This window comes from Ursus maritimus, unplaced genomic scaffold (assembly GCF_017311325.1).
Source record: "Ursus maritimus isolate PB19 unplaced genomic scaffold, ASM1731132v1 scaffold_8, whole genome shotgun sequence".
NCBI lineage: Eukaryota > Metazoa > Chordata > Mammalia > Carnivora > Ursidae > Ursus > Ursus maritimus.
Window position 1 is genome coordinate 66,527,258 of NW_024426996.1, and position 27,591 is coordinate 66,554,848.

The 27,591-nt window shown below is 38.3% G+C and overlaps 2 protein-coding genes across 7 annotated transcripts in view; one reads left to right on the forward strand and one right to left on the reverse strand.

Moving 5' to 3' along the window:
• KCNIP4 (potassium voltage-gated channel interacting protein 4) overlaps positions 1 to 5,143 on the forward strand; it is a 524,684-nt gene extending 519,541 nt beyond the window's left edge. For all 4 annotated transcript variants that reach the window (XM_008685842.1, XM_040625201.1, XM_040625202.1 and 1 more), the window contains exons 5-8: positions 39 to 146; positions 2,017 to 2,121; positions 3,505 to 3,567; positions 5,096 to 5,143. In XM_008685842.1, the coding sequence (XP_008684064.1) occupies positions 39 to 146; positions 2,017 to 2,121; positions 3,505 to 3,567; positions 5,096 to 5,143 (324 nt within the window). The remainder of the gene's footprint in view (positions 1 to 38; positions 147 to 2,016; positions 2,122 to 3,504; positions 3,568 to 5,095) is intronic.
• A 181-nt stretch (positions 5,144 to 5,324) lies between these two features.
• Positions 5,325 to 27,328, reverse strand: PACRGL (parkin coregulated like). 3 transcript variants are annotated; one of them, XM_040625498.1, is made up of 9 exons: positions 27,180 to 27,328; positions 23,338 to 23,405; positions 23,059 to 23,213; positions 20,088 to 20,155; positions 18,158 to 18,248; positions 15,769 to 15,903; positions 15,217 to 15,324; positions 11,114 to 11,194; positions 5,325 to 8,096 (listed from the first exon to the last, which is right to left on the reverse strand). In XM_040625498.1, exons 2-9 carry the CDS (start codon positions 23,387 to 23,389, stop codon positions 8,040 to 8,042), a joined length of 747 nt encoding a protein of 248 aa, XP_040481432.1. In that variant the 5' UTR covers positions 23,390 to 23,405; positions 27,180 to 27,328; the 3' UTR covers positions 5,325 to 8,039. The 3 variants fall into 3 exon arrangements, with proteins under 3 accessions (XP_040481432.1, XP_040481433.1, XP_040481434.1); XM_040625499.1 differs by lacking the exon at positions 15,217 to 15,324; XM_040625500.1 differs by lacking the exons at positions 18,158 to 18,248; positions 20,088 to 20,155.
• Positions 27,329 to 27,591: the final 263 nt, after the last annotated feature.

Here is a 27,591-nt window from a genome sequence, read left to right on the forward strand (position 1 = left end):
GAAATGTCATATGAAATTATACATTTATTTCTTTTTAGGATTTCATCAAAGGTCTTTCCATTTTGCTCCGGGGGACAGTTCAAGAAAAACTCAACTGGGCATTTAACTTGTACGACATAAATAAAGATGGCTACATCACTAAAGAAGTAAGAAATGCCTCACCAGCACAACTCTCCTTTGGGCTGTTTCCATTTTTTTTAACTTTAAAATGCTGAACAATTGAAATTATTCATTTGAAAGTTGTGTTTTTAGGAAATCTAAAGCATTTTATGTGGTGGTGGTGAAATACTCTAATAAAAAGCTTTCAATGGATAGGAATAGTTTCTGGTGCATCTTCAAAGTAAATATAAAACACGTAAGGATTGTACCCCTGTTTCCTAATGACATTCAAAGAAATACCGTAAATTGGATAAAGACTGTGGTTGGAATCAGGAAGAAAATGTATACAAACCATGCTCGAATATTCGGCCCGTGACCTTTTTTCTTCCAATATAATGTGGAAACAGATACAATTTTAAAATTACAGAGACTGTGCAATGACCTATACTGTGTAGAACATGACCTGAGGGAAGTGGTGTGGCCCCCAAACACTGCCAGGCAGGCTATCCAAGAAAAAAGGCCCACAGACCAAATTAAGAAGCTCATAGGAAATGGTTTATTAAACCACACAGTGACAAGAGGAAAGGGATGGGATAAGTTAACAAATTTAGGGTAGGGTCCAAATGGAGTTGAGACATTACAGGAATCCTGGGGGATGCTCTATGTTCATATGTCCTTTCTCACTGACTCACTTGCTTTCCCCGAAGTTGAGATTTGAGCATGAGGCCCCTCAAACAAAAGGTACCCTGGGCCAATGACCTGACCTTGCTCAATTAGACATAGGGACAAGTGCACCGACCACAGGTATAGTGTGGCAATTACCTGATCAGAGGCCATAGGTTTTGTGTTTTTTGAGAAGATACATGGGGCCAGAATATTTCTCCCCAATGGGTGGCTGAAGACCCCATGAATATTGTTTATGCGTACTGAGCATATTCTGAGTAGTCAGTGCCTCTTGTAACTGGTGGACAGTAATACAGGAAATATTTAGTACTCGATGCCTCAGGAATATTAGGTACCTCTTGGCCCTTCAATCCCTTTCCATCTCTATGTTTAACACGAACATGCTCGTCTTACACAACACATTTCATGAATTCTGCCGAAGTCAGACAAACTTCTTGCTACTTATCTAAACTCAAAACATCTTAAAATGTTTTACCTATGATTTATAAACTATAAACTACTTTATCATTAATAAGAGAATTGAATACTCTCAAAAGTAAATGTATATTACATCTGTATTATCAACTTAATCTAGGCTTTTATATGGAAATTTCAATATGAAGGAAGCAAATGTGAAACAATAAATTTGAATGTCTGAATAATTAGATATTATTTTTACTCTGATTGAAAATGACAAGTCAAAAACTAGATTTTGTTTTAATTAAAAAATTAAATTTCAAGGGATTTCCCAGAGTCATACATCCTATTTTGACTAATCTACATGTGTAATTTTTTCATTTAAAGCCATACTAGGAAAAAACAAGGAAAATCCTAATAAGTTTTGAAACTTATCAGTTAGTTTAGTATAATGCTCATGATATGGAGTTCATTTTCAGTAAAAGGAAACTGATAATCAACATATAAGATATATAATAACTCAATAAAACAAAGATAAGTCTATAGGAAGTCTGGAATGTTTGGAAATCCAAACATTAAACCAGAATATTCCTTTACTGATCATCTTGGATATGTAGGAATTTACTTCATTCTGAAACCAACATCAGACTTAATTCTTATATTCTGACCCTGCTGCTTTTAAGGCACAAAACTGTTGGCTTTTCCTCTGGGACAACCAAAAGGCACTTAATGAAAAATTACAAAAAAAAAAAATTTGAAATGGAGTAGGAATAATCTGTCAGAGTGGTTTCTTCATACAGCACATGCAGCCTCATGTGAGTGCCTTTTACTTTTCAGGAAATGCTTGATATAATGAAAGCAATATACGATATGATGGGTAAATGCACATACCCTGTCCTCAAGGAAGATGCTCCTAGACAACATGTCGAAACATTCTTCCAGGTAAGGATGCAAGTAGGAGTCAGAGAGGGAATGAAAAAGAGTAAATTTCCTAATGCTGTAAAGTGTTACGATAATTCAAAGGAATGCAAAAGAAATAAAAAACTTTTATTGAAAGGGACAAAACAATAGAATATGAACCATCATACTAATTTTGTAATTTTAGTTTTGAATTTATTGGAATACTGGTAACTACACTTATTGAAGATTCACTATATCTGAGACAGAACACTAAGGAATTGCTGTTTTGCATGTTTTTGTGTTTATTTTCAATAAATTCTCAAAAGAATCCTTATGGTTATAAATCCTCTTTAGCCTCAATTTACAGATGAGAAAACCAAGGCTCTTAAAGTTTCCACAAACTGCCTGAACTATTGTAGCTAGAGGGCCAGATTTTATCTAGAGCAGGGACTCTAGAGGTCCCATACGATTCTTACCACTAAGGTAGGACTAGCTCAGTTGGTACAGCCACTTTGGAAAACAGTGTGGAGTTTCCTTAAAAAGTTAAAAATAAAGCTACCCTATGACCCAGCAATTGCACTACTGGGTATTTACCCCAAAGATACAGATGTAGTGAAAAGAAGGGCCATATGCACCCCAACGTTCATAGCAGCATTGTCCACAATAGCCAAACTGCAGAAGGAGCTGAGATGCCCTTCAACAGACAAATGGATAAACAAGATGTGGTCCATATATACAATGGAATATTACTCAGCCATCAGAACGAATGATTACCCAACATTTGCATCAACGTGGATGGAACTGGAGGAGATTATGCTAAGTGAAATAAGTCAAGCAGTGAAAGACAATTATATGGTTTCACTTATTTGTGGAACATAAGGAATAGCAGGGAGATCTTTAGGAGAAGGAAGGGAAAAATGAAAGGGGGTGAAACAGAGGGGAGATGAACCATGAGAGACCATGGACTCCGGGAAACAAACTGAGGGTTTCAGAGGAGACGGGGGTGGGGGGATATGCTAGTCCGGTGAAGAGTATTCAGGAGGGCACGTATTGCATGGAGCACTGGGTGTTACATGGAAACAATGAATCATGGAACACTACATCAAAAACTAGTGATGTACTGTATGGTGAATAACATATCATAATTAAAAAAAAAAAAAAAAGAAAGGACTAGCTCACGCTCTGAAGCAGTTCCTCCTCTAGGGCAGGGACTCTAGAGGTCAACCACATTCTACTGAAAAGGGAACAGCCTAACAGCAGTTGGCCATACAATTCTTATCACTAAGAAAGGACTAGCTCATGCTCTGAAGCCTCCCTGTAAAACGGGCAGGTGGACTCTTAATTAGCTTCAGCTGTGAGGGTATCAAGGGAGGGTATCAAGGGAGAAGTCTGAATAAAGTTTTTTGTTCTTTTCTTCCTGAACAGAAAATGGACAAAAATAAAGATGGAGTTGTTACCATAGATGAGTTCATTGAAAGTTGCCAAAAAGTAAGTAATGGTAGTAAAGAAACTATCCCTTTTGCTTTCTAATAGCCAGACTAAGTAGAGTCAGCTAGCCACCATGAACTGAGCAAAATAACAAAGCTGACCTAAGCTTACCACTTGTACACTGAGAGAAGCCTACCACTCTGAAAACAAGGGTCAGTTTATAATTCAATTAATTAACATTTATAGAGTGCCTACCCCCAGGAGAGCTACGTAGAAAGCCCTAAACATACGAATGTTCCACATACACTGCATTTTTGTTTCCTAAATTCTTTAGAGAGTATTCATCACTGAGGGTTAAAACATATGTGAGATTTGAACTGCTCTCTGCCCAGACTGAGCATATAACGTATTATCTCCATAGACTCAGAATTCCAGGATAGCAAAGTATACATCACAGGCCAAATCTGCATCCAGTTTCCAGGGGAAACACATTGCTTTAATGTATGAGCACCAGAAACGGCTCTTAGGTTGAACCAGGATTGGTCTCCAGTCATAAAAAAATAAAGAGCAGAAAATGCAGAGGAGAAATCCAAGTGGTTTTCCATTATCTGGTGGGATACCAGTTTTAACTTATCTAAAATGATTTGACTTGATGCATGGGTAGAGCCACAATTAAGAATAAATACATTTAAATAAATATTGAGACAATGAAGTTTGTTGATATTTTAGCTTTTCTCTTTTGATTTTCAAACTGACATACTTTCCCTTTCTTGGTGACTGGTTGTTTCTCAACTCGTATTTCAATGTGGTAGCCTTTAAGAGCGTCAACTTGGTGACATTAACCTGCTGATGCTGTTCCTTGGCTTCTAGGACCAGAAGTCAGCACACGTTTAGCTACTATTTACCATTTTACTGTAAACAGCTCACCAAGTGCCATTCACAATCTCCAAGTGCCCCTGTAATGCCCAAAGTCTGTCCCCTGGTTTCTAAGGAACATGCTAAATTGAACACAGCCACTGGCCCAAGGTGGCTCTCAAACAATCCCTTCTCTGGCACTGAGAGGCCATTTTTAAAGGTGCCTAAAGGCCCTACAGATTTAGCCCTAACAGACCTAAAGAGAGAGTGAAAGGACTATAGAGATGTCTCCCAAGCCCCAACCTCCAGTCCTGAATGGAGTTGGCTCTTAGTTCACACACAAACCCTGTTTCCTTCTACACGTACAAGTCTCTGTGACTTGGCCTGCGATCTACTTGGAATGCCAGAATTTGCATTTGCTCACTTATTTTTGGTCTTACCCTCGGCGCCTCTCTAGTTTCCATTCTGGCATTCCAATTTGAGAAACAGTCTCTATTAACACCAAGTAAGATTCAAATGAAATATTTAAAGCCTGCAGACTCAACAAAATGTAAAATGGGCTCTCCATATTTATCTATATGGAAAATGGATAGGATGATATTTATATTTGCAAACACTTAGTATTTGAGCTTTCGGCTTATGCAGTGGTGGGGGAGGCAGTACTTAGAGGCAAACAGTGTACTTTCCCTTGCAGAGATGCTTAATTTAATCCCACTGTGCTTCTCCCTTACAGGATGAAAACATAATGCGCTCCATGCAGCTCTTTGAAAATGTGATTTAACTTGTCAAATGCATCCTCAATCAAACAGACAAATGTGAACTATCCTACCACACTTAAAGTTGGAGCTACCACTCTTAGCATAGATTGCTCAGCTTTACACTGAGGCATATGATGCAAACGAGCTTTGTTTTAATATAAAGCAATCCCCAAAAGATTTGAGTTTTCCAGTTACAAATTTGCATCCTTTTCATAATGCCACTGAGTTCATGGGATGTTCTAAGTCATTTCATAACCTGTGACTATTCAAAAGTAATAGAATTTGGCATATAGTTTTATTGATTCTTCAGCCATGGGATTACTGAGCTTTCACATTATCAGTGATTTTAAAATATCGGTGTTTTTTGCTACTCAACCGGATGTATTCAGCCCCAGGATTTTAAATGGTTTTCTAAAATATTGGCATCTGCATTTAATTTCCAGAAATTAATTTCCATGTTTGTATGCTGTAATTCCATTTATACACTAAGTAAACAAAACAAGATTACTATAATTAAAAGCCAAACACACACACTGTCCCAGTTTCTATGGATTTGCTGCCTTCTGTTAAAGATATTCATTTATCTGGCATTTTTTTATAACATGAAACAAATTAGTTCATCACCAGATGTCAGCATATGCCTAATAAAGCTTATTTAATAAGCATTTCTTAATTTTTCATAATACATATAATAGCCAAGGCCTACATAATGTATATAATTTTGGATTTGTCCAAACCTAAGGCTGTTTTCTATTGTGTCATTAAGTGGAGGTCCCAGAAGGTGTGGAACAAAGCAGTTTATAGGCACACGCAAAGGGTTAAGATATCTGCCCTCTAGTACATGGTAATACTTAATGCCAAGTAATTCCTAACAGCATTGAAGGCCTATTCCGTCCCCTTTCCCTTGACTCCTTCAAGGTACCTTTCTATTACATGCTGTTCAGGGACAGAGAGACCTGGACTACCCAATGCCTATAGGGAACAAAGAGCAAGCAGAACTCACTTGGAAACCCTCAGTGAGTCCATTCTATCAAGAACTACCATACCAAAACTTCACTGAAAATGAAAATAAATGCTAAGCAATTCATCTGGACTGTATTATGATTTTTGCTCATCATAAAACTCCAGTAATTCAGATTCTTTTTAATGATCAGAAGCCAAAATTGTGAAGTTGCCACAACACTACTAAGGATACACACCCCCTCCCTGTTCTGCAGAAATCTCACAAAGACCAAGAGGCTACAGTTGGAGGAAATTTGCAACTGTCTTTGCAACAATAAATCAGGTATCTATTCTGGTGTAGAGATAGGATGTTGAAAGCTGCCCTGCTATCACCAGTGTAGAAATTAAGAGTAGTACAATACATGTACACTGAAATTTGCCATCGCGTGTTTGTGTAAACTCAATGTGCACATTTTGTATTTCAAAAAGAAAAAATAAAAGCAAATAAAATGTTTATAACTCTACTGTCTATGTTATAGGTATTTATTCCAACAAATTTCATAAGTACTAGTTTAAAAATATTATGCTTTTCATATGGCACTGTAGGATTGTACTTATCTTTGCCTTAAGGTGGCACTCGGTACAATGAAGAAGAGTAAAAGCAAGGCCCGTGGGCAGGCACACGTTGTAGCTAATAGGATCTGAGGATGTGACAGGTGACTAGAGACCTAAGAAAAGAACATCCAGACAGGAGGACCAGGAAGGACAAGAGCTCTGAGGGACACAAGGGCATTTCTGCAATTATGACTCTTCAGAAATTACTTGTACTTTTTAAAATTGCAGCTGTGAGACTGTATCTGAAATGAGAATTATGAAGAGGTCACTCCACATATTCGACGGATGGAGCAAAGAAGGTGTTCTTCAGTGGTGCTGAGATATAATATGGCTGCTCCCCCAAATAAAAGAGTGACCCCCTAATCTCCATCCCTCCAAAAGCATATCTGCTTTGGGTTTGGTGTGACTACTTACGTCCCTATGGTCTCCCCTCTTGCCCTTAGGATGGAAAATCTTATTCCTGTTTTCTCTTTCTTGCTCTATTCCTTTCTCTTGTAGAATGATCCAGCGTCAGCTTCTACGTCGTCACTGAGAACTATGCCTGTAAAGTAGGTTTTAAAAGCTTTTTAAATTAAATTAACCGTTAAACATAAGCAAACACCACAACAAAATCACTGGGTACATTTAAGAGTTTTAAGATTTTAATTTCTGAATATCTTCATGAAATGAGTATCTTCAGTATTTTCAGACTATGGGATACAAAAATAACATTTACTTAAATATAATTAACACCTAAATTTAGGTAGTTTTAATGAGTTGTAATAAATAACATACTTACAAGAGAATTTACACATTTAAAAAAATGTCTTAAACTAGGATACTCTGGTATGAAATTTTTCCAAGTACTCTATATCATAAAATACATATTTACAGATAATAATTAACAGTGAATTCACAAATGTTTGTCCACTACTTTAAATTTCCATAGCCTTGATAAATATCAAACCCAAGAAATGACAAAACGTCTAAAAATAAATGCGCATCTACAAACTGATGGTGAAAGGGATATAATTATAAAAGGCACTAGAAAATAAATACAAATACATCTACTATAAACCCAATAATGGTTGTTCGCACCAAACTGTAAAAATATGAAAAACCAATCCCACAAAACTGTACTATTATAGAACTGTTTTTAATAGCTTTCCATTATTGACCACTCTTTTTTTTGTTGTTGATGAATAACTTTTACTATGATTCAGTGGAACTGTGTATACTCATCTTAATCCAGGAAATAATGAATGGTGGCTGTGATTGACAAAAGAATAAAAGGAAGTGAATCTGAAAAGGTTCCCTAGGTACCCATGGTCAGCATTTAACACCTGTCACCGGGAGTAACAAGATTTTTGTGGGCTCCCTTCTTCAACAGCATATGGAGCAATATGTTGGAATTTTAGATTTGATGATGATAAGGGTTCCCTGTCAACAGAAAAAAAATTAGCTTCATTAGTATCTTGCAGGGTTCCCCTGATAGGTATTACATCTTTTGGAGCATGTCTAAAAAAGTATCTGAAACCCAAAATAAACAAAATGGAATGAGAACAGAATGATGGAATGAGAAGTGGAACTTTTTTGTGAGCTGAGTAAAATATAGGCTGTCTCCTATGGTTTTACAAAATATTTGGGGCGCCTGCGTGGCTCAGTCGGTTAAGCAACTGCCTTAGGCTCAGGTCATGATCCCAGGGTCCTGGGATCAAGCCCCATGTCAGACTCCCTGCTCAGCCTGGAGCCTGCTTCTCCTTCTCCCTCTGCTGTTTCTCCTGCTCTCTCTCCATCAAATAATAAAATTTTAAGAATAAATAAATAAATAAAAATTAAAAATTAAAAAATAATTAACTAGAGGGGCGCCTGGGTGGCGCAGTCGTTGGGCGTCTGCCTTCAGCTCAGGGCGTGATCCTGGCGTTATGGGATCGAGCCCCACATCAGGCTCCTCTGCTATGAGACTGCTTCTTCCTCTCCCACTCCCGCTGCTTGTGTTCCCTCTCTCACTTGCTGTCTCTGTCTCTGTCAAATAAATAAATAAATCTTAGAAAAAAAAAAAAATTAACTAGAGAAATAGTTAGGAACCAGACCACTAGTATTTGAATCCAGCTTCTACCAGTCACTTCACTGTCAAATCTGGGGCTAATTATTTCTGAGCCTCAGTTTCTAGATCTTTAAAGGAGGATAATAACAAAATCTACTCCTAAGAGCTGCAGTGAGGATTTAATGAATTTAATGTCCAAAAAGTACTCAATTGAGGGGCGCCTGGGTGGCTCAGTCAGTTAAGCATCTGCCTTCAGCTCAGGTCATGATCTTAGGGTCCTGGGATCAAGCAGGTGTGGGGCTCCCTGCTCAGCAGGGAGCCTGCTTGTCCCTCTCCCTCTCCCCTAGCCACCACTCATTGTCTTTGTCTCTCTCTCAAATAAATAAAATCTTTTAATAAATAAATAAATAAATAAAAATAAAAAGTACTCAACTGAGTCCCTGACATGCAAAAACTTCCCACGTGCTCAGTCAAGATGGAGGTGTGTCCAGGTATGCACATTTTCAAAGACAGACATGCCTATGACTTAGGATGAGAATTGTATCAAGTTAAGAGTGAACTGACTACTATCAAAGGCAGGTAGTAAACTGATCAGTTGTAAGAAAATGACACTGCCTGGAGCTGACTTTTCTGTCTCCCCAGAAGTTGAGTGTTTCCATCGCTGGGGACACACAAGCCCCAAGAAATGAGAAACTGCAATAATGAGAAGACTCTTTTAAAAACTCATTTCTACTATCTAAAAAAAGAGAAAGATATATAGACATTTAAGTTTTTAGTAGGGAAAGAAGGGCATTTGTTAATTTCATGAAGGATTACAAAGTGCCAAAAGCAAGCATAATGGTCATTAGGCCACCAGAAAGTGTGATCGTTATATTAATGGTACGCCAACAAAAAATCTCTGATCAAATATAAATTATTAAAATATCATATAAGACATTAGATGAACAAGAAAAGAAAAAGTCTGAAGGAATAAACATTACTTAACTTCAAAATGCTTTAATTCTGTATTAGCAGGATTCAAAACTAATGAGAGTGAGTGGCAGTAAGAGTACCTCCCTTGCTAGCTACCTCTGTGGCCCCGGGCTGGTCATCTACATCCCTCTGTATTCCCCTCCAAATCTCAGAATGCAGTTTCTAAAGTTTTATTTACTTGAAAGCTATGCCCTCCTCTGCACATTCACCCTTGAAATCTAACATGTTGGGCCTGTCCCTTCCCTCTTGCCCCATTCCACAGGATGTGTGAAAACCACCTTTCAGATTGAAAGCTGTACATCAATATTTAGCATCTGTTTACTTGCATTTCACAGGGGAGGAAATGACAAATTATCCTGCATTCCAATTCTCAGAAGCACATTTGCAAGCAAAAAGAATGTCCCTTCTGCTGAGAGACACTGGATTGGCTGGGGGATGGTTGTGTACATCTCAACAAGGTGTCTGAATGCTAATCCTCCACACGACAAAGATCTCTGTTATCTAGTGGTCTAGGGATTTACTTCCTCCTCCTAAACTTTATTCTAGGCATTCCTCATGGAAAGAATATAATGAATTTTAACAGTCAATGGAATTGGTCAAATTAGGTAATTTAGACAAAGCTTAAACTAACACACCTGCTATTTTAAAATTATATAGGATCACACAAAGTTTCTTTATAATTCCTTTAGAAAGTACCTCCAATGAAACAAAGTTCTTCAGTGTTAAAATAATCACATGCAACCCTATCATTAAGATCTGATTAAATGTAATCTCCAAAACAAGGTAGGATCACTGCTTTACAGAGATACTTCCAAGACTAGATTATGTGAACAGTTCTTTAAAGGATGAAAATCCAACTAACCTAGTTATTTGACACCACACAGATAAGAATGAGATCCCCCCCATTCTTGCACACTCCTGCAAGTCAGAATACTCGGAATCATCCTTGCGTGTGTATGTGTGTGCGTACGCATGTTCCAGAACATGTGCACTTCCAGACATGGTATCGCGGCCATCTGAAAATCTCATTCAATCTTTGAAGATGGGAAAATTGTAAATTTTTTAGACAGAAAAGATGGCAAATGAAAAAAAAAAGCACATTCTTCAGTGAGCTCTCTATATTAATCCTTTTGTTTTCTGAACTTTCCTATGGTCTAAGCAAGAACATCCAAAGTAAAAAAGCTGCAAAGCTGCGTGACATGGAGTGCCACACAGAAAGCACAGAGAAAGTGTACGGGCCCAGTGTTTACAGAGTCTGGTCTGAATCCCAATGCTCAAAAACTGGGACCTATGCAAGACTGAAACTCTGAGCTCTCATATGAAAATAATATCAACTCCACATGATTACTTGTGGCTGAAATAATACATGTTATACAGTCAATTTTGTAGTGTAAAAGTAAAAAAATATAGATGACTTAAGGAACAATGTTTTACTTACATTTCCACCATGCTGCTCCAGCTTCTGTAATGCACTGGTAATTGGCTCTTTGAATTTCTTCTCTCTCAGTCTCTTGGAAAGCTTTTAAAGTAAGATTGGGAGAATGAAATAATTTGAAAAGTAACAATATTCACCAAAGGCGTAAGTAAAACTTCACTGAAGAGTATGCTAACTAGAAATAAAACCACTGAGACCTTACTGTATAGAAGTACCCAAACACCATTTGTTTTAAACTCCAAGGCTTCTTTTAGATAACATCTCATTGAAATTTATATATAATAGATACCATCATATTTGTTAAAGAAGAGTTCACATTACTTCAAATCATACGAATCCTGTAAAACCCGCTAGGGTATGGTATCCACAGTAAGTTTTCTATGAAACTGCATACTTTTCCATTTTGCAAGAGCACTTGGAGAACCACGATGGAAAATTAAGCCTCTTAAAACACATGTGTTTCCTATATAGTGTAAAAAGCAAAGAGACGAAAAGGAGAGAGTATTCGCATGAACGACTGTAACAGTGACAGGACATTTAGACTACAAACCACAAGACCACCTGTCCCTAGGCATGGCTTGAATGGTCTTCAGACAGAAAGGTGGAAGTCTGACTGAAAAGGAAGAGCACAAGGCGAGGGAGGATAGAATCACAGGAAGAAAGAGGGAAAAACAGCAATTCAGATCATCAGGCACAACCTGTAACAGCATTCTGCCACCAAATGTCTGCATTACTCAACTCACCCAAAGACCTAAACATTTCAGCCGAGAGCAGGACTTGCTCATGGCTCCACTTTCTGGGAATACAACTGAAGCCCAGGAAAGAATTAGTCATTGATCAAATACTTATAAAGGCCTATCCTAGAATTGGTTTCTGGTTCTTCCTCTTTGCATCGATGGAAGAAACCCAGGGGTGCTTCCCACCACTGAGCACTGAGAAGCAGGCCCTTCAGTCAGGTCAGTGAAGATGAGGAAGGTCAGAAGAGTCCCCAAAAGATAAAAAAGTGAGAAAAGCAACTCTAAATGAGAGGCCAGGCAGCCCTGGGGATGGACAAGAAAAAATGCCTCTTGGGGCACCTGGGTGGCTCGGTCAGTTGGGCTTCCGACTCTTGATCTCAGCTCAGGTTTTGATCTCAGGGCCATGAGTTCAAGCTCTACATTGGGCTCCATGCTGGGCATAGAGCCTACTTGAGAAAAAAAAAAGAAAGGAAAAGAGAAAAGGAAAGAAGGGAAAAGAAAAGAAGGGAAGGGAAGAGTAAGGAAGAGAAAGGAAGGGAAGGGAAAGGAAGGGAAGGGAGGAGAGAAGGAAAGAGAAAAGAGAAGAAAGGAGAAGAGAAGAGAAGAGAAGAGAAGAGAAGAGAAGAGAAGAAAAAAGAAAGAAAAAAGGAGAAAAAGTGCCCCTTGCACTTTTGATCCGATCTTTGGTTTGCTTCCTACAGACCCCATTACCCAGGAGTAGTGGCTTTTGGGCAGTTCCATGAAGCACCACATCCAGGATCACCTGATATACTCATTCAAAAAGCAGATTCTGGGGTCCTACCCCATACTTACTTAACCAGAATCTCAGATTGCAAAGGCCTAGGTTCTGCATTTTTTTAAGATTCCCAAGTGATTTATTTCCTCTTTCCCCGAGGGTGGGTCGGTGGAAGTCTGAGTGAAGCTAAGAAAGGATTTGACTTATTTTGCATATGAATAAAATGAGTTGTATCTGGGCTCAGTAACTGGTTTCGAAATCAAGAAAACACTTCCTTCAAATAACATCTAATGCAGAGATCTATAAACAAAAAAATATGTAAATCAAAATGGAATCTTTCTGGCTAACAGGTAACTGTTAGGTAAGGAGGTAAGGAGGAGCACCAAAGCACCTCAACAGATCCTCAGAGGTGCCTGTCTCCTGGTGGCGGGTGTGCAGCTAACAGACCACGATTTAATCCCACATGGCAGGTCTCTGTGGTTCTCTCCTCTGTGGAATACCACCGGCATGCAAAGGCCAGTGTGGTATCCAGATCTTTCCAAAGTGTTGACATTCCAGGAGGGTGAAAGGTCCCTTTAAGTCAGCCCAGTCTAAGAAAAAGCAGGGTTCTGGGGAGGAATGTGAGTGACCAAACATTAATGCTAGTGCCCCAGAAAAATTAAAACAACTTACATATTTTAGTTGTTAATCTGGCCTTTTCTTTCTGCCCTGGGGGGTGGGACTGGGAGGCTTTTCAGGAAGCGGAGGTTTTGGGCCTTTTCTACTTCAAGTGCGGGAAGGATCCACTGTGATTCCTTTTCTCTGTATATCACACCCCCTTCACCTCATTCCAACTTTCTCAGTGGATGTCCTTGCTACTTACTTCTCCAAAAAACAAAAACCACTCTCCACAAGGGCAGAGGGCATATTGTTTTTTGGTCACCATTAGAGCCCCAGTGCCTACAGCATAATACTTGGCACACACGGGAGGACAGAGAGCAACAGAGTTGTTAAAATGTTGATTGTCTGACTGGAGCAATCAATCTAAAATAAGCCATTTTGTATATTAGGATAAAATTCCTGTGGTTAGTCAGGTACAACCTGCTGACCTACAGGTTATAGGCAAACACCTGCCAGGATTCTCCTCCTTCTCTTCTAAGGCTTCCCACATCTTGAGGTTTGAGAGTCTATTCCCACTGTGTCTTCAGCCCATCAAACACCTGGTGCTGGTGGGAATTCCTCTCCCACCATTCCTAACCTCAGCACAGCAATCCTGATAGATTCCCTACCATCCCTCTTTTCTATAGGTTTGGCCAGATGTTCCTGGGGTGTATTAGTCTCTCTGCAGAGTAAGGAGTTAAAAATACAGTTCAAGGGGGGCGCCTGGTTGGCTCAGTCGTTAAGTGTCTGCCTTTGGCTCAGGGCGTGATCCCGGTGTTCTGGGATCGAGCTCCACATCAGGCTCCTCCACTGGGAGCCTGCTTCTTCCTCTCCCGTTCCCCCTGCTTGTGTTCCCTCTCTCGCTGGCTGTCTCTCTGTCAAATAAATAAATAAAATCTTTGAAAAAAAAGATACAGTTCTAGGATCTCTCAGATGGATGGGTCCAAGAAAAAAACAGTAGAACTATGATCAAAATACATGCCTCAGCTCCGAACTACAGAAGGAGGCACACAGAGACATGCTAGCTGTGGGTTACTGCAGCAAGGACTTTAATTGTTTATCAGTGAAGGATTAACTTCGCGTAAAGAAAGGATTGCCCCTCGCCCCTGGCTCCTAGATGGAAAACTCTAAGCCCTTGGTATCACCTGCAGATAAGAGTATCTTTGTTCCAGGCGGCCTTGGGCCACAGGATCTCAGCTCAGCTTCTGGAGAGGCTAGAGATGAAGGTCAGCCATGCAAGCAGTCTGTCATGCTAGCACAGTGGGCCCCTAACATGAACCCTGGACACCACGTTGAGGTGAGGTTCTCAGGATGGCAATACCCCATGTGTGCTGCCGCATATCCCTGCTGGAAAAAGCCAGCCCTGTCCACACAACTCCACTAGGAGGAAGGACCACTGGACGTTCCACACTTGGTCTCTTCTGGGTTCTGCTCTACGTACCTCCTTCCTTTGCTGATTTTAACTGGTATCCTTTCACTATAATAAACTGAAACAGTAAATATCAGCTTTTCTGAGTTTCATGAATCCTTCTAGCAACCTAAGGGTAGTCTTAGGGAACTCCTGAACTGTCCAATATCCCAGTGTGTACATGTCCTCAGGATTAAACTACACACAACAGGAAAACGTCTCATCCTGAATACTATTTATAGACTCACTAAAAAACTTACAAGGAAAAACAAAGAAAAAGACGAAAAACATGGTTGTGGCAATGCACAATGACACAGGAGCAGGTATAAGCCGTCCTTATAATTCATGGCTCATCAACACAGGCATAATACCATTGTACTGCTCTTAATTTTTGTCCATTCAACTTTTACTTGCTTTTCATTACAACCCTAAATTCTGCTCAGGTAGGTGCTTTCCATTAAAAAAAATAAAGAAATTAAGATTTCTGAATCAGTTAATGATTAATTTGAAGCCACTAAATCATGACGAGATACAGACAGTGCATGGTACACATACACAACCACTCTCTCATCTTTTCAGTTCTTACACTTGTAAGCAGATGTTTCAGATGGTCATTTAGAGAAGGACCAACGACGACACTCAGCTGCACGAGAGCATTCAGTCCTCTTGCAAACACCTCATCATCCAGGTGGACCTGGGGGGTTAGTTGGGACAGGAAAGGAAAGAGAAGAAAAGAGAAGTAAGAAGAAAGGTCAAGCAGGAAAAAGTAAGACTGAGCATACAAAATCAGAGGATAAGCAACTAAACCCAGAATCACCCTTTAATGTCGGACCATCAGGAAACAAAAAGTAAATTTCTGGCTTGAGTGAAACACTAACTAAACCCTATAGCAGCATGCAGCCAGCCGGATGTGAGGTTTTATTACTTTCCCTTATTACTCAAAATGTCCCCTTTTACCTTTCGTATATCCTCTAAAGGCATCTTCAAATAAGTAATCATCTGTCCCTGAATAATCGTGGCCTAATTTTGCACGCACATCAAAATCACAGGTAAAGGACCAATTTGCATATAATTTGGAAGAAAAAAAACATAAAATATTCTAAATGTACCACAGAAAGTCCAAAGGAATAGAAGATACCAGAGCTGCCTTTAGCACAGGAATCAGTCTCGGAAGCAAAGGTACAGCTTTCTCAGGAGCGCCCTGGACCAACAGTAATTCTCTAAAACCCTCCTTTGACACAAAGGTGTACGGATGTTTCGTCTCTCTCAGACCCTGCCAAAGACAAAACAAACAAACAAACAAGACTTACTACACACCTGGTTATGCTAACAACAAAATCCTCACTAGTCTAAATGAAAATCAAGTTTTAGTATGGTTTTCCTAATCATGATTTATAATTTCAATAATTACGATTTCAATTAAACCCAGAAATTGTGGAACAAAGGACATACAGGAGGCAGGAAGAATTTCTAACCACAGCAAGGAAGAAAAATATATTAAAAATGAAAGGAACAGGAAAAAAGAAAGGAAAGCCAAGGGAAAATAAAGGAAATAAAGAAGAAAGAGAAAGGAAAGAAGGAAGAAAATAAAAGGAAGGAGGCAAGGAGAGGAAAGGTAAATAAATAAATAAAAGAAAAAGAGAAAAAGAAACCCTCACTAGGATACTAAAAACATTTTGTATATACTCCCAAATACTGACTGAACACACAAGAACTCAATCTAAAATGCTGGTTTACAACCACTGCTTTATGGGCAAAATTATTAGACCGCCTACCTTTACGGTGATTTTGCAACTTGTTTAATCAGTTTCTAAAATATTATATTTCCTTCATATTTAAGTATTTTATATTAAGATATTTTAAAAACATCTTTTCGTATGTTCAAAAAACACTGTAAGATTTTAAATATCATTTTTAACTTTGGGATGTGAAATAAAAATATGAAAAAAAAACCTGTATCATTTCTTTTACCCAAAATGCATCAGAAAAGATTAGATAGTACAGTTTTATGATATAACCCATCACTTTGAGTCAAGAAGAGCCATCTGGCTTTTTTTAAAAATATCAAACAAAAAAAGCAATAGCAATACTCCCTCAGTTGGACTAATTATTTTTTGTCAGTAAGTATAACTGGCTGCAAAGTCATACCTAAAAATACTAATTTTCAACCAATCTGTCCCTTAGACCAAACTATCTGCTTCCAAATAGTGATCAAACACCTCCTTTCCTGGATGCTTTTGAAAACTGTGCTGCCAAGCACACCAGCACACTTCGGACCACAGGTTCTAGCATCTTGAGAGTGCCCCTACCCTGTTTATTTTAGAGATGAGGAATCATCAGGTCAAGAGGTGAAGTGGATTTCCACAGTGGTGCTACTGTCAGTACTTCCCCACTCTTAAATGAGTAGAGGGGAAGGCTGACAACGTACCCAACACAGAAATAAAGGCATTGGTGTTTGGAAAATAATTATTTAAAGGACTAACTTTATGTGATCTCCACTAAACACAGACTCCCTGTAGGGACTCCCCAGATTAAACCACTCCTCTCCCCTTGTGATTAGCAGGAGCAAGTTTTCAAAGGTGTCACTATAGTACCGATTCATCTAAAAAATGGTTTGTTACCATATGCAAAAGGTTTAAAATTCTTAAAAGAACTAATGAAACACTGATACATTTTAAGTTTTAATTACCAAGTTTAAAAGGATTTGATGAAAACTGAATTTCAAAATAGGCTACCCATAAAAATACACTGCTATCATACCAAAATAATTTTGTAATAAATTTTAAAAAACAAAGACAACAAAAATGATCCTTAACTCTTAAAAAAGACAAGTATCTATAACTTAAATATAAGACAACTGGCTAAATCATTTCTCAACTTGTGACTCTAGCAAAAGGAATAAATTTCACAGAAGAGATCACTGATTCACCTCAAGCTAATACTCTGCCAACTTTTTCCTGATATAAATGTTAAATAGTTTGAAGGAATTTATCAGAAGTTTTCCTAAAATCCTTTATCAAAATGATCTCCATGATTTTCTACTTAAAACGTACAGGCAGGCAAAAGCCCAGACAATTCTCCAAAAGGACGTTTAGATAGTTAATATCAGTTCCCTAAGAAACATATCACGTTCACATTAAGCATGACTAGTTGTATAGAAACAGGTCAACCACTCCTTGTTATCTGATGTAGTTTAGGTCAAACCACTGATGTTCTCCTGATATGACTAGTTCCATATGATTCTAAGTACTTTTATTTTTGGAATTAAGTATGAATATTTCTTTCACTTATCTACAATTCCCTGTGTAGACTAAGTTGTTTATAAACCTGATTAATCAGTTTCTAATAAACATATACTGATCATAATTAATTCCTAAGGGAGTGTGGTATTTTAATGACTATTGTTTGGCTCTTATTTCAAAAGTAAAGAATAAGATTTACTGATGCATTACAAAATAATATTTAATACAACTTTTAAAGTTTTTTTTTTCCCATAAATATTCAGGAGAAATGGAACATACATTTACCTCAGCTAAAGTAATAAGAAGAGGATCAAATGGAAGATTTTCAGGAGGACATTCCCACTGTAATCTGTGTTTCACTGAACCATGGACCAATCTAAAATAGTAAACATCAATGACCATAACATGGACAATGTAATTATAAGCTAAGCAGTAATTATCTAACATATTCATACACTTTCTAGACCATAACCTTACTAGAACTATTCTGTAACACGTAGGAATACCACAGCTTGAAATGATATTACGAAGACATCTCATGCAGCAATGTCTATAATCCCACAAACTCCTACTCTTTCAGCAAAATTGTCTGATGGCCAAACTAAACTCCACATTTGTTAAGCCTACAGTTTCGGAGCTTGAGCATGCTGCTGTCTGTGAGTCTTAATACAAATGCTACACTTGACATGTTTCAGTCATAATTATAACAAAATAGATAACCCACAGATGTGCAAACAAAGAAATGTGATAATGAGAAACAATAACTTGTTGTATATGGAATATTATTTTTCAGATATGGATCACTTACCCCTAATAATTTGAAGACAAGCTGAATTTTAGCCCTGCTAAACAGAAAACTGAGGGCAGGAGGTTAAGTAGCCCACACAAGGTTACAGAGTGGTAGCCCCTTCAGTTAGAGTCACTGCTGCTTTTTTTTTTTCCCTTTTTTTTTCTAACAGCTTTTACTGAGGCATAACTAACATTCAATAGGGGCGCCTGGGTGGCTCAGTCGGTTAAGCCTCTGCCTTCAGCTCAGTCATGATCTCAGGGTCCTGGGATCGAGCCCCTTGTTGGGCTCCCTGCTTGCTTAGCAGGGAGTCTGCTTCTCCCTCTGCCTCTGCCCCCCCCACTTGTGCTCACTCTCTTTCTGTCTCAAATAAATAAAAATCTTTAAAAAAATAACCAATATTCAAAAAAACTGCACATGGTTATAAAGTATAAAATTTGATACGTTTTGATATGTGAATACATCAGTGAGTCATGATCATAATTATGACAGTGAACTTACACATCTCCCTCAATTGTTTCTTCACCCTTTTGTAACATTCTCAACTTCTTTGACACCTTTAGCATTATTTTCTTCACAGCAAGAGGTCTCGATAACATTTTTACTATTTTAGCAACCATAATTGCTTGGAGTAGGAAAGGGGGTATAAGAACCCTAAAATACCACTTCAACTCAGAATGTAAATTAAAAAATAATAACAATAAAATGAAGAATGCTTCTTGAGCTTATTCCTCCAAATCCGCAGATACCATTACAAACTACATTTCTTGAATTTTAGAACAACAGAAAGAATGTTGTGATTACTCTTCTCACAATGAAAATGACATTTTCCATCATCTAGAACAGGCTAAAACTGGATATACTTAGAAGAAATAAACATTTCTTGGTAGTGAAACCTTAAAATGGTATCACTCTATTAATAACTATATTGTTTTCTTTAAAACAGTTCTGATGTCTCTCCTGAAAGGTGGCAAGAACTGTATCAAAAGTGAGCAAAAACAGCTGTATGTACTCATTGAGAAGTATAATTTCAATAAATACGATTTTTTGAAATTTCTGAAATATCATTTTGAAAAATAATGAAACAGTTTCATTAAATCGTCAACTTTCAGTTTACAAATAAAATAGGACTAATAAATAAAGTTTGCAACTTGCTCAAGACTGTGAAGGCTTATATTGTTTCAGAAACTGGTTCATTCAATTTCTTAAATTGTAGATCTGTTGGTAATTCTATTTTGGAATTAAAATGATCTTCTTCAACAATGTCCCACGATCCATACCGGTCCAACAGCCAAAGTGTGAATAAGTCACCTTTGTTTCAACCTCCCTAGTAAATAAAATTTTCAATACATTTAAACTAAATAGTGTTATTGATTTTACTCAATTATTTTGAATAATCTGGTCAGTTATAACCTGAATTGATTTTACCTGCAAGGAATACCTCCTTTAGAGTAAATGGCTGCAAATGCGGAAGGAGCTCGTGACTGTTCACCAAACTGAATAAAAAACGACAAGAATACAATAAGTAGACTATCACCTCCACTTTGTGATGATACCTAACCAATTTTAATCCGGCTGAGGTCAGAGGCAAATGGACATCCTGACTTTCAACCCACGACACTGGTATCAAGGTGCATCACTCTACTCAGCAACACAAATGAGGAAAATTATCAGTCCTCCCAGTACTGAACCACAACCACACGTTCTGTATTTCATTTATACCCCTAACTTGTTTCGGAAGGCTTATAGGCAGCTGGAATCACATGTAGAGTAAATATAATATTGAAAAATACTAAGAATGAACATCACAAATAAATATAACAAAGGTAATACATCTTTCTACTCTCCACCACTGTGACCTTTCAAGGTGAGGGGTCCATGGAGAAGAGGTAAGTATAGGGAAAGCAGATTTGTTTTCAGCCTCCAGCACATCTCCTACTTGTCCTCCAGGCAAATATGGATGTCTGGGCGGCCAGAGAACCTATAATTTCTCCAAACTCGTTTTATGCTTCTCCAAAAAAGAAAGGCTTAGGATGGGCAGGGGTGATAGAGCTGAAGACAGAGCAAGGCTTTCATAAACACATGCCTGGATGAGTCCGCTCAGATACAGAACTTCACAACTTTCAGTTGTCTCTATGTTATCTTAAGAATAAATTAGCTCTGTGTTCCCAAAGACCATGTGAGAGGGGATCGAGCACAACAATTAAACAATCACAGCATACATAACTTCAATACTGTTGATCAGAGACATAGATAATTTGGGCACAAAAAAGTAAATATTTTATCACATCGTACTTTGAATATAATCAAATGAAATATAGTTGGCCAAAATATGAAATAAAAACTCACTAACCTATTTTAAAGATATAACTAGCTAAAAATATTTTAAAAAGCACATGCAGTAATTTAAAAATATATGTAAGGGGATAAGTTTACAATTAGCTCTTTTTCCTCTGGAAAAACACAGATGTCTGAAGTTAAAACACAGATGAGATTTCATTAGCATACAGTATTATAATAAGATTCATTTACAAACTTCAATCCACATTCTGCATAATAATTCACAGAAATAGTAATGTTTCATTCATCTAGTTGTAATTCCTAATAAGAAAAATATGTTTTAAAAACTGTTTTCAAGTAATCATATTAGATAAGGAAATTTGAAAAAATGTTCTTATAGTGGGGGAAAAATTAAGACAACTTAGGGCTACAGACACTTTTCTTAGTTCTAGCAGCTATTAGCAAATGATCTTACTTTTTGAACCTATAGGTCATGTAAATAATCCCTAAATTTCCAAAACATCCACCAAGACAAAATTTCTGATTTGAAATTCTAAGCAATTCCTTTCCTTTTTTTTTTTTTTTTAAACTCCTTTTAGAGATAATCATAGTTTCATCTTCTAGGTCCCACATTATCAAAAAATTTTTTCTACCAATGGGATCATTTCATCAATTTTTACCAAATTTTACCAAAACTCCATTACCACAAATAAAACTGTAGTCCCTTCAATTTTTAACATCATCACAGACCATATTTCAACTCTAAAATAATCAACATTATTAAATATACCCCAGTATACTGAGTTAAAAAAATTTTAACTTTTGATTCAAGTGAAATACTCAAACTTTACACACATTCAAGTGCATAAATTGTAGGTATATAGACCAGTGAATTCTCCAAAACAAACAGTGGTGTAACAACACTCCGGTGTGGAAAACCTGAATGTTACCAGCACCTTAGAAACCTCCTCAGTGCCTCTGCCCAATCCCTAACTACCTTTTTCCCCAATGGTGAACTCTATCCTGACTTCTAACTAACTTTGGATTGGTAGCTTTTACAGATTTCAGACATGACCTTGTCTAATATACTCTATTCTCAGGTCAAATCACTATTTCCCAAAACGTTCCTTTGTTTTTCATAAAATTTAAGATTTGGGCTACTTATATTTCTACTTTAAAAAGTTCTTCAAAGAGAGGAAGTAGACTGAAGTGTCACCATGAAATCTCTCAACTAAACATGGGAAAAAGCAGCAAGAGCAAGGAGATAGCAGGGCATTCTTCAGTAATTCAGCTTGACACAGCGCAGATTACAGAAAGAAGCAAAGGAACACATATGCTTACACTATTTTTCATTTGTAAAGTCAGGCAATCTCCTTCTGCCCTTGGCCAGTTCATTGTATCCTTGCTGTATTTTACCTGCCATCAAAGTCAGTGTCTCAGCCACTCTCATAATCCCCTTTGAAGGCTAAAACCATGATCATCTTACCTATGCAAGGCTGGGCAGACACCACCTGGTGTTGTAGCACAGGTGTGCTCACCTTTTGGATAATTCACTGATCCACACACTTATAATTATTCACTTCCATGTGCACAAATCTCATGTTTGTTAAATCTGATTAAATCGCTGTCAACAGGCAAAAGGAGGCTAGTACTATAGTTGGGATTTCTGGGGGAGTTAATTTATAGACATAGCAACATCATCAGAGATGTTTATGCAAGCATGTTATCCATCCTATGTCAACTGAATACAAGTTTATTCGTTGATATTAGGAAGTACTAGAACTATAGTAAATAAAAAATAAAGCTGATGTGCAACATTTTACAGTCTAGTACACTCATCCATGAATATCACATTCTGGTTATTGGATATATCACACCTTCTCACTTCCACACTCACATCATTATTTCCATTCTTCATCATGATTACCATACGCCCTTTGTCACTAGCTTAAATGTAACAAGAAAAAATTTACAAACAAAAGGAACTTGGGACAGCACTCAGAATGGTTCAATAGTGTGCTAAATGTCTATTACTTTGTTTTTTTATTATTATCATTATTTTTAATTTTTTTAATTACTTTGAAAAATCTACCGAGTCAGGAATGTCTTTTGTACCTACTGGGTTAATGGTCTTAGGGTTAAGTTTATCACTTGGTCGAGGATGAAGTTTTCTTGCAGTCTCTGGAGAACTGGTTGACGATGAGGAGTTGCTTTGTTGAACTGTAGTCCTATGTTTTATCTGTATGCTTGATGATGTCCTTTGATCACAGCTACCTGGAAAAAGCAGAAGATCAACAGAAAAAGAGGTGAAAGAGATAAAGCTCACTCTTATCCACCTGTATAACAATGTGTCTATTAACAAAATTCACCGCTTCATGTAAAAAGTGATGCTCTGTACCTGCCTTTCTGTTTCGCAACTGTGTGCCTCCATGGCACTCTGACTTCTGCATTGCTTCCCTTTCACTCCTGCAGTCAAATGAAACTTGATCTTAGAATTTTGGGAAGAGGGGTTCATTAACAACATTAAGACCAAAACAGAACACAGTAGAAAATATAATAAAAGATACACAAAAAAGGTACGGCATGGAACAAAATGCCAGAAAGACCGATAAGAAAATGTGAAATGATATCAACCTGAATAATATCAATAATAGCAAATGGAAAACAATCTGTTAGAAAATAAGATGTATAAGAATAAACTTTTTTTTTTCCATTCATATTGTCAAAATACACTTTCAGAAACTCAGTTGTAAACCCTGTGGCCACATTCAGAAAATACGGACTAGATTTCTGAAAGGAGAAAGTGGCTGGCACATCCCTAGCATCTCTATCTTCCTTGGCCTCTGTATTTCCAAAGTTCCAAATGCTAACATTGGCGTATCAAATCTTATATTTCAAGTGACATAATGAATTCTCCTACTCAATGTACTACAAGCTCCGTAAGCTGAACATAACCACAACTAAGGTTATCACACTGAAGATATGAAATTGTTAATTCAAGGCACACTAATTTTCTGGTCCCTCATGCTGAAAAACTGAAGACCTTCTTTCCCTGTCTTCTTTCCCTTCACTACCCACACTCAACCCTACAGATGTGACCAATGTGGTGTGATAAGATAGAAGGAACTGTTGGCTCAGATCGGGGTCTGTAACCTCATCTCTACCAATTACCAGGTTTATGAATTTAGGCAGATTATTTAATCTCCCGAAGTCTCGATTTCCAGATATATTAAAAGGGAAGAATAATACAAGCCAATGAAGGCTATTACTGAGGAGTCGATAAGGTAATATATCAACACGCTCAACCAGCCAGTGATGGTTCCCTTCTCCCTCTTCCACACTTCCCTCTTTGCTACTAATGGGAGAACTCCAGTTCACAGTGATGATTTTCTGCCCAAACAGATTACTTCTAAACTTTTATCTCTACCAAGGAACCCTCCAGCACACGCACCCAGATTCAAATACCCAACTGCCGGCTGGCATTTCTAGGTCTAGTTCCAATCCCAAGTTGCACGCAGCCTTTCCTGATCTTCTCTGTTTCTCAAATGTACACTTCCACGGCACTCTGATTCCTGCACTATTTCCTTATTTCTACTCAATTACTCCATTCCCTCACTTGCACAGCACTCCAGTCCTTCTTCCACTAGACCATTTCCCACTTTAAGCCTTTAATATTATTATTAAATATATAAACCACCCTTCAACTACACTGTAGGATCTTCCTTTAAGGCAAAACGGGTGAAGCCTTCTTCTACTTCCAAATGACAGTTTTTCATATATTTGAAGACAGACTCTCAACTCCTTAGTTTTATCCTCTTCAGGATAAACACTGATGCTTTTTCAAGTGATTCCTCATGAGATGATTTTAATCTACTAGACAAATTAGAAATCTTCACAAGGACGAAACTCCATGTAATTCAGCCCCCAAATATTTCAAACATGATGTAACCATTTCAAAGTGCCTTGTAAGGATAAATTAAATGTAAGATTGTTTCATACACAGAACAATTTTAAATTTCAATTTTCTTTATTTAATATATTCACCTAATTTTCTCATCCTACTACTAGCAGGTGACTTACCTCCCAATATCACACTTCACATTCATTCCCAAGGCATTTTTCACAATTATGGTAATTAATGCCTCATTGAATTTGTCAGATAATATTATAAGGTAAAGCAGGCTTTAAATATGTCGACCTAACACTGCACGTCAGTGAATATTCCGCAAGTATTTACGATTGTACCAGGTTTCTGTTTTGAGAAGGTCCTGATGGGAATAGTATGATCTAAGTTTCTATTTAAATAAATAAATCGGTGTCTACGCTTCTTCAACTCTGTATAATTGGGGGTAATTATAGCAACTACTTTTAAAGTTGCTGAAGACTAATAAATTAATACTTCTTTTGATCGTAAGTTTTAATAACTGTCTTGGCTGAAAAGCACAAAGATCCCACACACACACATAAGAAAAGCAGAGTTGGTCACATCAAACCACGATGCATATTTTTCAAAACTACCTACCACATCTACAAAAGTTTCTGCTGGAACAACAAATTCTTACCTTCCTTTATGTAAAAAAATTGTTCCTGAGAGGTACCAGTAGGAAGGTGCGGCATTAGATTTTGAACGAGCTCAAAAAGCCATGGAAACTCTTCATTTGAAAAACTTTTAAAAAACATGCTAGAAAATTGAGCTTCCAAGGATTTTATGCATACAGAGCAGTTTTTACATGTAATATACTTATGTAATTTCCAGCAATAACATCAAAACACACATACACGATGCAAACATTTCTATGTCTACCTTCAAAACACTCTATATTAGAGAGCTTCTTCCCAAAAAAACAATATTTTTTACTTATTGTTTAAAGTATCACCCTTTACCTTACAAATTAAGTATTTTCAATTTTTAAAATGAATATCCATCTGGGAGGGGTGCTCGAGTCGCTCAGTTAAGCGTCCAACTCTTGATGTCAACTCCGGGTCCTGAGATGGAGCCCTGAGACTGGCTCCGTGCTCAGCAGAGTCTGCTTGAGATTCTCCACCCCCACCACTCTGAGCACTCTCACTCTAAAATCAATCAATCAATCAATCAATCAATAAAATCTTTAAAAAATATATATCCATCTGGGAGCATACCACTGACAAGAAAACTGGTACATGAGTTTGTAGAAGAAAACTGCTTAATTCATCTTACATTTAACTCTTTTGAGTGCTTTTCCATTAACACATGGAGGGTGGTGTAAAGAGGTAATAATGGTGAGAGGAAGTGGAAAAGTAAGAACTATTTTGTGCTACAAATATTATCAGTCACCTCTCATTCTTTTACAAAACAATACAAAGATTCTAAACAGGCACTAGAGTCCACTTGACCCAAACATCTGAACTATGTCATAATATCCGAAAGCAAGCAAACCAAGCAGGGTCCACAGTGGAACTCGCACTTTCCCTTAGTTTCCTTAGGTGCTACGACTCATCCTCTCATCTGAAAGGGGCTGTGGATATCGTGTCAATGATAGGAAAGCATACTTTTGTTTCATTATTTTGGATAGGTCACATATCCTATTTCTTTCCCTATATGCACTTTCTTCCTGCACGACGCTTTGAGACCACTGCGCTACACCGCTTGCTAAATTATCAGGGGGCAGAGGCCACTTTTTTTCCTACTCTCTCATCCGTTGTTTTGAAAGTTCCAAAAGTGTAATTGGCACCCCACTAAAGAAGCCATGATCCATCTCTATAGTTCCTTCAAATTCCGAAGTGCAGCGACAGAGCCCAATATCCAACTATCTCAATTCCTTTTTTACCGTAAAGTAAACCCAAAAGGCCAGTATTGAGTCTTACACATCTGCTTTCCATTTGCCTACCCTCTTCCCCTCCAATACCATACATTTCCAATAAGAACAGTTCAAGACCAGGGTGCTGTCAAACTCAGAAAATAAGGACGACGTGTACAAAAAAATAAAGAAAAACAGAGTTTTCTTGCTTTGTTTTAAGGAATGGGGGCGGGGGTAGACGTCCGGTTTTCCATTAAGGCCAACGAAGGCTACTCTCCACCACAACCAGACCCCTAGAAAGGAAGCGTGCGCTCTCGGCGCTCCGCAGCTCCAGGGTCCTTGGCAACGGAGTCCGGCGGCCTTAGCAACAAGCCAGCGAGGAAGCCGGCAGGGCCATGACAGCACGGGCGGCACCGCGGAATCCTCGCACCCCTGGCCCGGGGCACCCACAACCCGTTCCTACCGCTTCTCTCCCGCGGCGATCTGCACACCAGCCCCCACGCCGGGTGGGACTTTCAGTCCGGCGCCCTCTCCCAACTACCCCACTCCCGTCCCCCACCGACGGGATTCAGGGAACATGAGGCTTCGCGTGGTGCCCGGATCTGGCGGCGCCGCACAGTGACGTCAGACGCATGCTGCGTCCTCTAAGCCTCTAGCCGGGAGGCTGCAAAGGCGCAGGGCAGAAGAGGGTTGCCCTGGCAACGAGGCGCCGGGAGTTGAAAAGGGCAGCTTCCAGCTAGCCAGATGTTGTGTGATGACAAAGGAGCACCTGGTGGAGGGTCTTTAAGAAGTGCTGAGAAGTCCAGGGAGCAGAGGAGAGCACAGACTCCTCTTTCCCTAGCTACAATCTCTCCCCAGTCCGTGTACCTACCTCT

Excerpts from the sequence above, each read along its gene's own strand:
- PACRGL (XM_040625498.1), bottom strand. The coding sequence starts at position 23,389 with ATGCAGAAGTCAGAGTGCCATGGAGGCACACAGTTGCGAAACAGAAAG. Across the intron at positions 18,249-20,087 it reads AAAGGAGGTATTCCTTGCAG|ATTGGTCCATGGTTCAGTGA; the intron begins GTAAAATCAATT and ends TTACTATTTTAG. Across the intron at positions 11,195-15,216 it reads TGAAACATCTGCTTACAAGT|CTTTCCAAGAGACTGAGAGA; the intron begins GTAAGAACTGAA and ends TTACTTTAAAAG.